General features: G+C 40.2%; 2 protein-coding genes across 2 annotated transcripts; one reads left to right on the forward strand and one right to left on the reverse strand.

Annotated features, from left to right (window-relative positions):
* The first annotated feature begins 145 nt into the window (after positions 1-145).
* On the forward strand, positions 146-8,504 carry LOC108278978 (ribosomal protein S6 kinase-related protein). Its single transcript, XM_017492828.3, has 12 exons — positions 146-434; positions 1,518-1,781; positions 1,910-1,993; positions 4,472-4,540; positions 4,861-4,930; positions 6,130-6,237; positions 6,315-6,355; positions 6,454-6,481; positions 6,764-6,853; positions 7,046-7,134; positions 7,849-7,959; positions 8,095-8,504. The coding sequence occupies exons 1-12, from the start codon at positions 405-407 to the stop codon at positions 8,404-8,406; spliced, it is 1,296 nt and encodes a 431-aa protein (XP_017348317.1). The 5' UTR covers positions 146-404; the 3' UTR covers positions 8,407-8,504.
* Positions 8,505-11,214: 2,710 nt separating this feature from the next.
* zgc:110222 (ASCH domain-containing protein) lies at positions 11,215-13,318 on the reverse strand. Its single transcript, XM_017492833.3, has 2 exons — positions 11,878-13,318; positions 11,215-11,772 (listed from the first exon to the last, which is right to left on the reverse strand). The coding sequence occupies exons 1-2, from the start codon at positions 12,134-12,136 to the stop codon at positions 11,540-11,542; spliced, it is 492 nt and encodes a 163-aa protein (XP_017348322.1). The 5' UTR covers positions 12,137-13,318; the 3' UTR covers positions 11,215-11,539.
* Between the last annotated feature and the right edge of the window lie 263 nt (positions 13,319-13,581).

The raw sequence follows: 13,581 nt of genomic DNA on the forward strand, positions 1-13,581 counted from the left end.
GAGGTGGCTTTCAGTATCATTTTAATGTTTTACGGCGACGTTTGCACGAGCTTCTTCAGAAAGTGCGTTTGTAAATAGTGAGTAATTCAGAACTGTGGACAGCGCTCGAGCTGGCAGGGGGCGGGGTCACGTTTTTCTCCGCGATCTGATTGGTTGTTCTGTCATCAAAAGCCAATCGGATGTGAGCCATACGTCAACAACCACCGATAATGAAGATAAGGGAGATTATCTTGTTCGTGTCGCCTAACCTTGGGTCGTTGGGTGATTATTTGGATGGCGTTGGATTATGAAATCTCTTTGTTTGAAAGGATTGTTTTAAAAAAAATTAATTTGACATGAATTCTCCACTATGGATGAAAGAAATGTAGGATGAAGTTAATTTTGAGATCAAAACAGTGAATGTAATGGGCGCCGATGGAAGCAAGAGCAGTAAGGTATTGTATTTTGTGTAAATGAGTTATTGGAGTTTTCGGTTTCTTTTATCCTTTTATCATATTATTTTATACTCTTTATGATGTTCATATACTGTGTTGTGTACGAACTATAACTACCTAATCATATTTAGCCCAAAAAGCAATAATAATAGTAGTAGTAGTAATAATAATAATAATGATGCATTTATTAACTGTTTGTAGAATGAAATAAGGAAAACTCAAGTGAATAACGAAGCGGTAATAGGAGTATTTTTTGACATGGTATTTTTTGACATGGTGTTAATTAAATTAGATCGAATGGGCATCAAGGGAAGGTTATATAATTGGGTTATGGATTTCTTGCAAGGACAAACAATACAAGTGGGAGTTGGTACTGAGTACTCTGATATCTACCAAATAGACAGTGTAGCTCCATACTTTTAAATATTATGATAAATGATATTTTTGGAGGAAATTGAATCAGGAATTGGGGACGCACTATATGTGGATGATGGAGCTCCGTGGAAAAGAGTGGGAAACCTGCAGTATGTAGGGGAAAAAATGCAGGAGGCAATAGATGTTGTGGAAAACTGGGATAATCAATGGGGATTTTGTCTCTCAGTTGAAAAAAACCCCGAGTAATATGTAACTCCTGAAGTTAAATTAAACACTGATGCAAGTATCACTAGTTGGGTATCTGGGAGTGTGGCTGGACTCCAAATGAACATTCGGGTCACATATTCATAAGCTAGTTGAGAACTGTAAGATAGGAGTTAATGTGTTGAGGTGCTTGGCAGGAGTGGATTGGGGTGCATTCTCTAAAAAGGGTATACGGTGCATTAATTAGGCCATCAATTGATTATGGTAGAATAATATATGGCTCAACATCAACCTCACTGCTTATTAAGATATCAAATCCAAGCCACAACAGTGCACCTTCCCTGGTAAAAGAATCATATGAAAGATATAAAGTACAGTTTAGTGCTTTTATTTCTGAGTGTTCTAAGAGACCTGCCTGATTCATCCTGACACCTCTTTTGCTTGTTAATAAATTTACTAACCATTCATTTTTACAACCAACGCACTTGCCTTCATTTATTACAGAATCCAGCACAGCATAAGGAGGAAGGTCACTACTCATCTGGATGGCGTGGATTTCTATCCAGTTTGGGTGTCTCTGTTCCTTCAGGGTTGCACATCAGGTCACGGCGGATGATTCAGCACAAGCGGACGTCTGTCCCAGAGTGTGTGCCGTCTTCAGTGCCTGGCCCTGAGAAACTGCACACGGAGTGGAGCCTTCCCAATTTTATCAACATGTTCTTACCCGAGTTTCCTCACCGCAACGTCCCTGGACTCGAGGACTTCCAGGTCGGGAAAAAGTTCTTCATCCAACACATGAAGTTATGGTTTTGGTTTTCCACTGGTGAAGAAGTTTCATGTCTAATTATGATACAATTTTTTTTTTTCCTGAAATACTCTTCGTGCTCTACTCTCAGATCCTGGGTTACGTTGCCAAAGGATCATTTGGACCCATCTTGAAGGTGAAGGACAAGTCAAAACAAAAGACTTATGCAGTAAAGGTACATGTACTACTTCTATTTCTCATATCATTATTAGAGGTTGTCCGATTGATCTGTTTTGTGTGGTAAAAATCCACACCGACAGTTTTATCCAGTTGCGTCTGTTCCGGAAGCGACTGAGACGGGTCCGCTGTCATTATACACTACGAGAGCGGCCTCTAGAGGCGAAATAGAAACTATCACTGACAAATTTTGTTGTGTTATTTGAAAATTTTTTTCAAATTAATTTTGGATGTCGCTATTTTTATTTGTTATTTGGAATTTTACTTTTTGGTTCGGTTTGGATGTATATCTTTTACTGACTTTAATATTTATTAATAGTTAATATAGTAATATCTATGTATTTATTTCATTTAAAAAAGTACAGTACATTTTCATGGTACAGTCAGTACTGTTTATTTTTGCAAACAAGTTGAGCTATATTTTATGTTTTCGTTCAGTATCATTCAGTTTTAAGAACTATCGGTTGATTAATCGGTTATCGACAGGACTTAGTTATCGGTATCGGGAAATCCACTATCGCTCGACCTCTAGTCATTATATATTATTATAATGATAATACCTATTCTATACCATAGGGCTGTTGAACGAATCCATTTTCTATAACAGCAGCTCTGAAAATAGTGTGCTCTGGAGAAGTTGTCTGTAAGGAGATGTTTTAGTTTAACAGCAGTACATTAATGGAAGGAGTCTCCAGTGTCAGCGTGTTGTCACAATCAGTAGGTTTTCCGACACGGGAAGAGATAGGTGTTCAGGACAGACAAGTTTACGCTTTCCAGTTCCTCTGTAACATGACGTCATATAAATTTAGTTGGCTGGTTCATGTGTGTCGTATCAGGGTGTAGTTAATTTGAGCATTTTTTTTTCTCATTGTGAACTGGGTTTTAGGGAATTTCAAGGGCATTTTAGTGATATTTTGGGGGAACAAAACTTTGCTAGCTAGGCTAAAAATAAGTATTTAAATACAGCTATAATCCCAATCTCTTCCTCTATGGAACCTGTTATTTATCTATTGAACCTGTTATTTTACAGCTGGCTTCAGGTTCCAAGTCAGTCCTGGATATTTGCTTAGTACCTTAATATTTTACCTGACAGGTTAACTTGTTTTTATGTATTCTGTTGATTTTGTGTTTTTTCTTCCAGGCATCAGTAGTTCTGTCTTTTTGTAGTTGGATTTAGATCAGTTTGAAAACAAAGCTCTACTGAAGTGTAACACTCGTTCCCAACATGTGAGTCATTCCCTGTCAATGGCATGATAAGGTGATTATGTAAGAGTTGAATAGCTCAGTAAAGGATACAGTGATGTAGTGAAGACACTGTTTGGATTTGGATCGGAGCTCTGAAAGCTGGCGTTGATCACGGAGAAACCATTCAGGGCTCGTGTTTCCTTTTAAAGTCCCAGTGCCTTTTCTGTTTATATGATTTATATGTTTATTCAGAGTTTATTCACAGGTATCGCAGTCTGTCAGAACTTCCTCGACACATGTAATTAGACAGTAATTAGACATCTACAACACAGCTTTTCCAGCTGTCAGCTTCTTAAAAAAAAAAAATTAGAACAAAGGGAGATTACATTTTACATATGTTCATATACAGTCCCCTCTGAAAGTATTGGAGCAGCAAGGCCAATACGACAGATCAGAGATTCAGCTTTCATTTTCTCATATTTACATCTAGACGTGTTAAACAGCAGAACGTGGCACCTTTTGTTTGAACCCACCCATTTTTTTTTCTTCAAATGATCGAAAATATTGGAACACATGTCTGATAGGCGTTTCGTACTGCCCGGGTTTGCCCTGTTAAATTGATTGCTTAAAGAATTAATAGCTCTAAATGTCTACTCTTGGTTTGAGCCCTAGTTTTCACCTGTAAAGCATTTGTTGTTAAAAAGGATAAACCAACATGAAGACCAGAGAGCTGCCTATGGGAGAAAAGCAAGCCATTTTGATGCTGAGAAAAGAGGGAAAATCTCTCAGAGCCATTGCACAAAACTTGGAATGTCCTGAGAAGGAAAAAGAAAAAAAAAACACCGGTGTACTAACAACTAGACATGGAACAAGTTGGCCAAGGAAAACAACAGCAGTCGATGACAGAAACATTGTGAGAGCTGTGAAGAACAGAAACCCAAAAACAATAGTTAGTGACATCAAAAATATCAGGAAATGAAAGCTGAAATTCTGATCTATCGCCTCATATTCATCTGAATGTCTTCAATGTATAGTGAAAACAATAGTCTAGGCCTTGCTGTTCCAATACTTTCAGAGTGGACTGTACATACTTACATATACAGTATATTACACCTTTACATATTCATCATCAGTTCAACAAAAATCTGACCTTATGGGTTTCATATACACCATACACAATATCATGTATTATATCCATTAACAGTGGGTGGTTAAGAGAACAGTATTTTGGTGAGGTTTATGAGATCTGAGTTCTCATTCAGCGTGTATATGTGTATGTTTGGGAACTTAGGTCATCCCGAAGTCTGAGATTCTTCGTCTGGGTGTGCTGGACCAGTCTAAGGAAGAAGTGATAGTCCAGGTTAGTACAAGTGTACAGTACATTCACGTTTTTTAAAATTTATTATTTTTTTTATATACAGTTGACTGCAAAGTCCATAGATTCAAAAAAGTGGTCTTACTGGCTTTAATTTCAGTCTAAGGACAGCATTCGCTCAGCTGAAGAAAAAAAAAAAATCTGGGTACGATGTTTTGTATCGGTGAAGTGCAAGAATTTAAATGGAGGTTGAATTTGAGCGGTCTCTCTTTATCACCTCTGTGTAAAGTTTAAGCATTTTGATCCTTCATTCGTTCGCTGACTCAGTTGTCCTGTGTCGTTGTTGTCTAACTGTCGATTTGCAGCGTCAGGTCTGCCACCCTTTCGTCCACGACCTGCAGGACTGTTGGCAGACCCAGCACCACCTCTATATTAGTGAGTGACTCAGAAACCCCCCCCCCTCGGTCCAGCTTTTCCTCCTTTTCCTCCCGTCAGGATGTCAGCCTTGCCTTCACCCAATCACTATCTCCTCCCAAGCTGTCACAAACCCCCTTATACCCACGTGTAGACTTCTGTGCTCTTTCACTTCAAGCGTTTTGACTTCAGAAGAAGGAAAATATGATCAGATGTCAAACGATATTTTTGTTTATGGTTATCTAGAGTGCGCAGTGTAACTCGAAAAATCACTGCAACCCAAAATGTCGGGAATGGAAACTAGAGAGACACTAGACATGTCCTTTATTTACTCTGTATTAATTGACTTCCTTGAAGAAATCAGAACAGAACTGTATAGTTTCCAAGAGGCTAAAATGTAGATATAGTAGCTGCCTGCCCATTTTCAGTACCAGAAATTGCTCGCTTTGTCTCTTTGAGCGAGAACATGTCGTCCCACCAACATAGTGATCTGACCTGATGTGACGTACTGTACCTGTGTGAAGAAGAGAACTAATGAAATCCACTTTTGCAACGGCACATCACACCCAACGTCCCACGCCTCTTCACGCCTTTTTTCTTTTCCCCTTCACTTACTTCCCTTGTTACCACAAAGCAGTGTTGAGAATGAGCGGTGATGTCCATTCCACTGAATCCACCCTCCTGTATTAATAAACATACCTGCGTGACTGACTATATCAGCTGTAGAACAACCTCTGAGACTGCATGCTAGTGTACTTTTAGATTCACTCTCTAATCCTGCATCGACCTGCATCACTTCTGACCTCCGTGCGTTCGAACTACAAGTCGGGGGGGGGACGATGACGACGACACAACAAGTGATGAGTGATGTATAGTTACCTCCTCAATACAGCGAACTGTATAGTCAGTGTTAGTCCCTTTATTTACTGTTCATGCTGCGAGCAGCCATGTTGATTTGATGTCACTTGCTGAACTCGGGGTAGATGAGACCGTCCCAAATAGGAATCCGAATTGAGGGGGCCTACTTTTATATTTCCTAGTCATAAATAATAAGTTATATCATTTTTGTTGAATGCGGGATAAGAAAAAGGACTAAGCTATGTTTATCTGGAACCTTGCTTAGTTCAGTCAGTTTCTGTTACGTGTGTGAGATGGATGGTCTTGACATATAATAAATTATCATACACAGTGTCCTGTTTATTTCCTTGTTGCCTCTCTAGTGTGTGACTACTGCAGTACAGGAGATTTATACACCTACTGGGAGATGATCGGTCAGTTTGGAGAGGATGCGGTTAAGGTGTTTGCTGCTGAACTCGGCTCTGCTCTAGGTAAAGCTTTAAAAGTCGATTGCTTATTGGTGGAGAGCAGTACTTTTATTTGTTTTTGTTTTTTTCACATATTGCAGGGTTTCTTCATGATTTTGGAATCATCCACCGTGATGTTAAGGTAAGTAAATTATTATTATTTTTTTTTAATTTTGTATTGAGATGACATAACGAGCAATCAATCAAAGGGTCTGAAATATGTGTTTATATTCCTCATAGATGGAGAATGTTCTTTTATCAGATCAGGGTAAGTGCAGTTTGAACTCTGTGCACTAGAGGGTGCTGAAGATTGATTTTTGGCTTTAGAGATGATGGCACAGAACGTTCCAGAGTTTGTGCTGAATCTTTACAACATTAACACAGTGATGTTAATTAAAGGTTTATTTCATTTGATGACATATATAGGTCTTTAAACATAGCATTGATAAAGTTGTTAAGAGACTGTAATGGATGTGGAATCATACTGTTACATGGACATGCGTTAAGGTATCTGGATATTGTAATGATTTGTTGTTTTCATGTGTGTCAGGGCATTTACGCCTGGCTGATTTCGGTTTGTCCCGGAGGCTTGAATGTGGAGGAAGGGCATTCACTATCTGCGGGACAATTCAGTACATGGGTACATTTCTGCCAATGATAGAATGAAATAAATATTATTCAAAAGATATGTGCATGACCTCTGTATATGAAATGAACTGTTATTATAACTAATATTGCCATTTGGCATCCTGGTAAGCCTCGTAATAGCACAGTGTCGTGTAAATGTTTCCTCCATCCTTCAGTCTTACAAAAGCTTCCTGTTACGTTACAGCTCCTGAAGTGCTGAGCGGAGGTCCGTACAGCCACGCTGCTGATTGGTGGTCACTTGGGATCCTACTCTACGCAATGGCTACTGGCAAGGTGGAGTCACAAAGCAGGTCACTGACACGTGTCACTGTGCTGGGAGATTTACACGTGACACAGAGTCCAGGCTTATATATGTGGAGCAATATACTCGAATTACAGTGGAGACCTATAATACCTGGGGGTGCCGTCAGGATTTCAGAACAGATAAATAGATTTTATTTCCACGGTGTATAACCCATTCGAGACTCGAAGGAAATTCCATATCTATACCCAAGACAGTTAATCTGTAAATCACCATATGCAGCCTCAGAAGCACATTGCACTTTACAGTAACTCAAATAACCACACTTTACAACCGTGCTAAGCAGAAAAGCATAAAGCCATGAACAGGAAGTTGAGGCTGCAGTGCGCACAAACTCACCGAAACTGGACAGTTGAAGATTGGATGGAAGATGGGCAATGTTTTTCCTATCTTAGCTATGCTAAATTGCCCCAAGGTGGGAAAGCGTGTGTGCATGGTGTCCTTTGATGGACGCGCATCCTATCCGGAGTGTATTGCCACCTGGCACTCAATGTTCCCAGGATAAGCTATGGATTCACCATGACCCTGACCAGGATAAAGCTTACTGAAGATGCATAAGTCAGTAGCCCAAGGGCCCTAACTGACACACGACTCCTTATACCAGTTATTGGTAGAATCGGCTGTGAATGTGTGTTTGTTTTTCTGAGTAGGTGCTTGCTACTTAATATCCACACTTCTCCTCACAGTTCCCTGTACCTCCAGAGTCAGATCACTGTTGCATGCTGAGGAAGGTGCGCTTCTTCCCCTACGAGATGCCCAGAAGCTTCTCTCCTCCGTTTGCCCTTCTGCTAACTGAGGTGAGAAATAGACATTCCCTGGAGGTTGGTTCAGTGTTAAAGTTCTCATCAGACCAATCAGTCCTGTAGATCTGACTCCAAATACATTCAGAATCCAAGTCATGATCTCATCCCGACGTTCTCGTCCCCTTCCAGCTCCTGTGTAAGACCCCAACACGTCGCCTGCGAACGCTGGAGCGCTTCAAGCGCCAAACCTTTTTCCGCGGCACTCCGTTCGACTCGCAGCTGTTACAGAAATGCCCCATGGACCTGATCCTGGAACTGAAGAAGCGGCCAGATCGTCCTGCCAAAGCCTGCCGAGGCGTCACGCTCGAACCGTTTCCCGATTTCGATTTCCTCGGAGATTCAACCTCCACCTCTGCTCGAGAAACCCTAGTGGCGGCCCTTGACGAAGAGCAAGTATCTCAGGGCAACGTTACAGAGTGCAGTTTTGTAGCAAGATGCTAATTGAATGTTGTTAGCTTGATATGTGTGACATAGGATTGTTCAAATTGTGTATATTCTAGAATTTCCATAATTTGTCATTTCACTGTGAGAAATTCTTGTGTCCGTTGATATTATTTAGAATTTTTGAGCATTTCAAAAGTATGTTTTATGCCATAAGTTGAAAATTTGTGCTACATGTGAGTTCCCCATGCCAAATTTAAAATTTTTTTTTTTTTTGCATTTCTCAGGGTTACTCTATACAACACATTTAAAGATCTATTTTAATGTTAAACTAAAAAACAAAACGCTAATACCCTGCCGGTAAGACCTCTACCTTTGGGTGACATTCTGGTAAAAACCACTGTATGGATTTTTATAGGCCGTTCGCTTAATTTGCTGAATTTGCACCGTCTTTTTACGTGTTTGTCACACCACAAATTTATATTTGCACTAATGTTTATTATGACAAAATCTGGTGGACCTACTCAATGAGCACACCAAGTGTAACGTAATAAATATTTCTATTATATTATGCAATTTAGCGGAGGATCTCATGGCAATGTGTATTACCATGGACGATCCCCATGGAGCAATCTCAGGTCCGAACACACTGCTAACAGTTATACTGGAAGAAACAGGATGTGATGTACTGAGGTTGTTTGTTGTTGTTGTTTATAGCCAGCAAACCAAATGTAAATCCACTTACACTCTTACAGTGAACAGTATAGCCTAGGAAGCACTTTGCATACACAGCTGATGAAGAACTTTTGTCAGGAAAGAGAATTATTAGCACCCTTGATGAAAACGAGCATAAAATTGGACAAAGGTTTGCGGACACCTGACCGTCAGACCCATGACGACGCCCCGGTGCACAAAGCGAGCTCCATGAACACACGGTTCGCCGAGGTTAGAGTGTAAGAACTCGAGAGTCCGGCACAAAACCCTGACCTCAACCCCACTGAACACATTTATTATGAACTGGAACACCGACTGCACCTCAGACCTCCTCACCTGACATCATTAATGCTCTTCTGGCTGAATGAACACGAATCCCCACAGCCACTCTCCAAAATCTAGCGGAAAGCCTTCCCTGAAAAGAGAGTGGAGCTTACAGTATTATAACAGCAAAGCGAGGACCAGCTTTGGAATAGGATGTTCAAAAAGCACGTGTGAGTGTAATGGACAGGTGTCCACAAACTTTTGGCCATTTACTATATATGCTGTATAAATAGCATAACACAAGCAAGAAGTCATATTTCAAGCTCAAACTTACAGGGAATTTGTACAGTTTTATTTAGAACAAAACCTTTTCAAGAACAAAGAGTACTGCGATTTTTTTCCCCTAAAATACTTGTCTTTAAATGAGATTTTTATATATATATATATATATATATATATATATATATATATATATATATATTCATGATGTAAAGATAGTTTTGGGTCAAGTTGTTTCTTAGACAAAGATAATTGTGTGTTTTGCATTTGCTTAGGATTCAATAGATAATAAATAATTGTACCATATAATCCAACATATTTACTTGCCTCGTGTTTTTTCACTATTTCTCTCACCTGAGAGAACACTTCTGTCACATGTCAAAATACCAGCTAATAACTCTATACTGGGCCTCAAAATATCAGTTTACCCTTTCTAGATCATTTTGATCCGTGTGCACACAGTTGTTATTTTTTAGTACATCTGGGTAACTAGGAACAGGAAATTGTTCAACCATGACTTCCTGTTTCACAGGGGTGTGTGTATATATCTATATCGATCTATCTATCTATCTAGATAACACTTCGGCCAAATTCCCTTAGTCATTCATAACAATGGGTAAGAGCAAGGAATATAGCTGTGATGTGTGGCAAAAGGTTGTTGAGCTTCAAAAAATGGGAAGTGTCTATAAGAAACTAGCACAAGCATTGAAAATGCCCGTTTCCACCATCAGGCAATAATTAAGAATGTCCAGTCAACTGGAAATGTTATGAATCAACCTGGAATTGGACGTGTGTCTATATGGTCTCAACGCACTGTGACGAGGACGGTTCGAGTGGCCAAAAAATCTCCAAGGATCACAGCTGGAGAATTGCAGAAGTTAGTTGGGGTCAGAAAGTCTCCAAAACTACAATCCGAAGTCACCGACATCACCACAAGGTGTTTGGAAGGGTTTCAAGAAAAAAAGCCTCTACTCTCATCCAAAAACAAACTCGAGCGTCTTCAGTGTGCAGACACTACTGGAACTTCAAATGGGATCGGGTTCTATGGTCAGATGAAACCAAAATAGAGCTTTTTGGTAATAAACACAGAGGTGGTTTCGGTGCACACAGAGAGGTAGCCATATGGAAAAGTACCTCATGCCCACGGTTAAATATGGTGGTGGATCTTTAATGTTTTGGGGCTGTTTTTCTGCCAGAGGACCTGGACATTTTGTTAGGATTCATGGCATCATGGACTCTATCAAATATCAACAGATATTAAATGAAATCTGACTGCCTCTGTCAGAAAGCTTCAAATGGGCCGTGGTTGGATCTTCCAGCAGGACAATGATCCAAAACATACATGACAATCAACACAAAAATAGTTTACTGACCACAAAATCAAGGTCCTGCCATGGCCATCCCAGTCCCCTGACCCGAACCCCATAGAAAACCTGTGGGGTGAACTGAAGAGGCGAGTCCACCAGCATGAACCTCGTGCGTAATTTTGACTTTAAATGTGCGATTTCGTTATTTTCACTGTAAACAAGTCAGGTGTGCCCAATTATAACAGAGTAAAAGCAAAATGACCGAGTAACCTGCTTACAGAAAAGAAAGGTCACGATAGTAGGGTCGTGTTTTGTATTTCTTTAAATCACCTCATCTGCAAGTCTCAGAGTGACCGCTTTAATACATCGAAATGTTTGCCAATATAGCCTAAACTCTTACACCTGCATTCAATATAAAAGTTGTTCGAAGCAGTGTTGGTCTTAAACATACGGTGCATTTAATTTCTAGCCGTGTCACTGAGGCGGACGGGATTAAGAAATGATTGCGAGTAAAGGAATAACATTTGGTGTCTGCGAATAAGAAGCATGACTTTGAAAAGGTTACAGACAAAGGAATAGTCATCGAATAGTACAATCCTTCACAGATCTGTCAGTAATAACTATAGTCACTATAATAACTCAACCACAGGATCTGAAGGTACCAGATGTGCTGGGATTCTTATCATCCACATGTCTTTATGGCCTCTTGAATACAGTGGCTCTGTAAGCCAGCGTGGACTGGACAGTCTTGTGAGGTATTTTTGGGCAAGTCCAGTCAGGCAAGCTGCTTTTTCCAGCTCTCTCGACTGCTCCGGAGGGACATCTTCAGAACAGAACCATGTTTCCCCAACATCCACAAGACCTGATCAGAAAATGACAAATTTGTTTAAAACTGGGGACGCACAATATATTGTTCCAAGAATTGTTCTTGCAGAATGCAGCAATATGCCAAAAAGAATTCTTTCACCTGCCACAACACCACGCCCAAATCTTTCCCCGGATTCCAGAAGCTCTTCTACTTCAGACTGTCTCATTGCAAAATGCTCCCTAAGGATATTTCTCCATTCCTCTCCTTCCCAGTCCTTCTGTGCAATGTGGATTGCCAGAGTGCAGTTCTTCATCTCCGCCAGCAGGGGGCGCCAACGTGTCTCTAAAGATTTCACGCCATTTAACACGAGACCTGCGTATGGCTGTCTAAAAGACAAGCAACCCACCTCTATAGACATTAACAAACACAATCAAGAATGCAGAAAATCAAGAAAACGTTTCAGCCAGACTCAGACCGGGTTTGAGTAGCGCCTGAAATGGCACATTTCCGGTATTGTACTAACCGGAAGTATATGTTGTTTCCCTGTCGAGGGCGAATTACGTCAAACGCACGTAATGCGCTAGCGCTAGCATTAGCGCAATAGCCAAAAAAGATTACAAAAACGAATTGGTACATTTTACTATTTTTGTTAATGTTTCCTTTTATGCCCAACAAGACGTCAGACCGAGCCGAATTTTGCTTGCACAATTTAAAATCAACATGTTAAGGGTTTTTTTTTTTCGTTTAGCATCTGAGCCTGATATAGCCCCTCCCCATCCGTTACGTAATAAAAGCTGCGACCATGGACATATATACGTCAACGCGTCCGCCATATTGATCCGGGCAAGACTGCCCTAAAAACAAGTACAAGTAAACCGAGAGCTGTGTTTTTTCCTGGATAAAAAGCACAATAACGTTTACATTTGAGAGAAGAAAAAAAAAACGCCTTTACAGTATGTAGCCAAGTCAAGAAGACCCTGGAGGAGGTAGGCGCATTATTGTCCAAGTCTACAATCAAAAGACACCTTCATGAGTGTAAATACAGAGGATTTACCTTAAGATGGTAACACTGGATAAGAACCCAAAACACAACCCAAGGGCTTCTTAAGGCAAAGAAATGTAACTTTGTTAACTGTCCGATGACATCAACCGAACTGAGCATGCTTGTCATTTACTGAAGACAAATCTGAAGGCAGAAAGACCTCAGCATTTGATGATGTCCATGGGCACCAGATTTCAAGCAGTCATTGAATGCAAATGATTTGCATCCCAAGTATTAAATATAATCCTAATATTTATGATTAAATATTAGGTTGACCAATTAATTTTGAGCCTGTGAAAATGGAGAGACTCTGCAACAACAAAAAAGTAGCTGTGATTGCTAAACAGAGTGCAATATTTTTGTCAAACGCCTTCAATTACAGTTTAAAGTTTACACTTCAATCACATCTTGATTGCTTCACTTCAAATCCACTGTGGAGGACGTTGGTGGGTTCAGGGATGTGTACAGGGGGCTGTGATGATCCATCAAATTTAATACGTTGACCAGAAGATCAGGGTAGCCCCCACCTTTCCAATCCAGTTTTTTTTTTTTTTGTTAAACAAATAGGCCAGGGTTTATTCATTTAGCAGTAGATATAGGACTGGGTGTGTCTTCATGAGTGGGGCAGTGTGAAGTCTGCATAGCGTGTTTGGATGGGGCAGTGGGTCCTGTTTTTGGTGGACACGATCCAAACAGGGTTAAGGTCACAGCAAATGTCAAATAGTTCTTCTTCAATAGCGTCCTTCATGTTTGATGTGCAAGTATCCAAATCAGTAACAAGGAGTAGACTTGTTGGTGGAGCCATCCCCTTGATTTTTATT

Source organism: Ictalurus punctatus, chromosome 18, assembly GCF_001660625.3.
Source record: "Ictalurus punctatus breed USDA103 chromosome 18, Coco_2.0, whole genome shotgun sequence".
In the NCBI taxonomy this organism is placed as follows: Eukaryota; Metazoa; Chordata; class Actinopteri; order Siluriformes; family Ictaluridae; genus Ictalurus; species Ictalurus punctatus.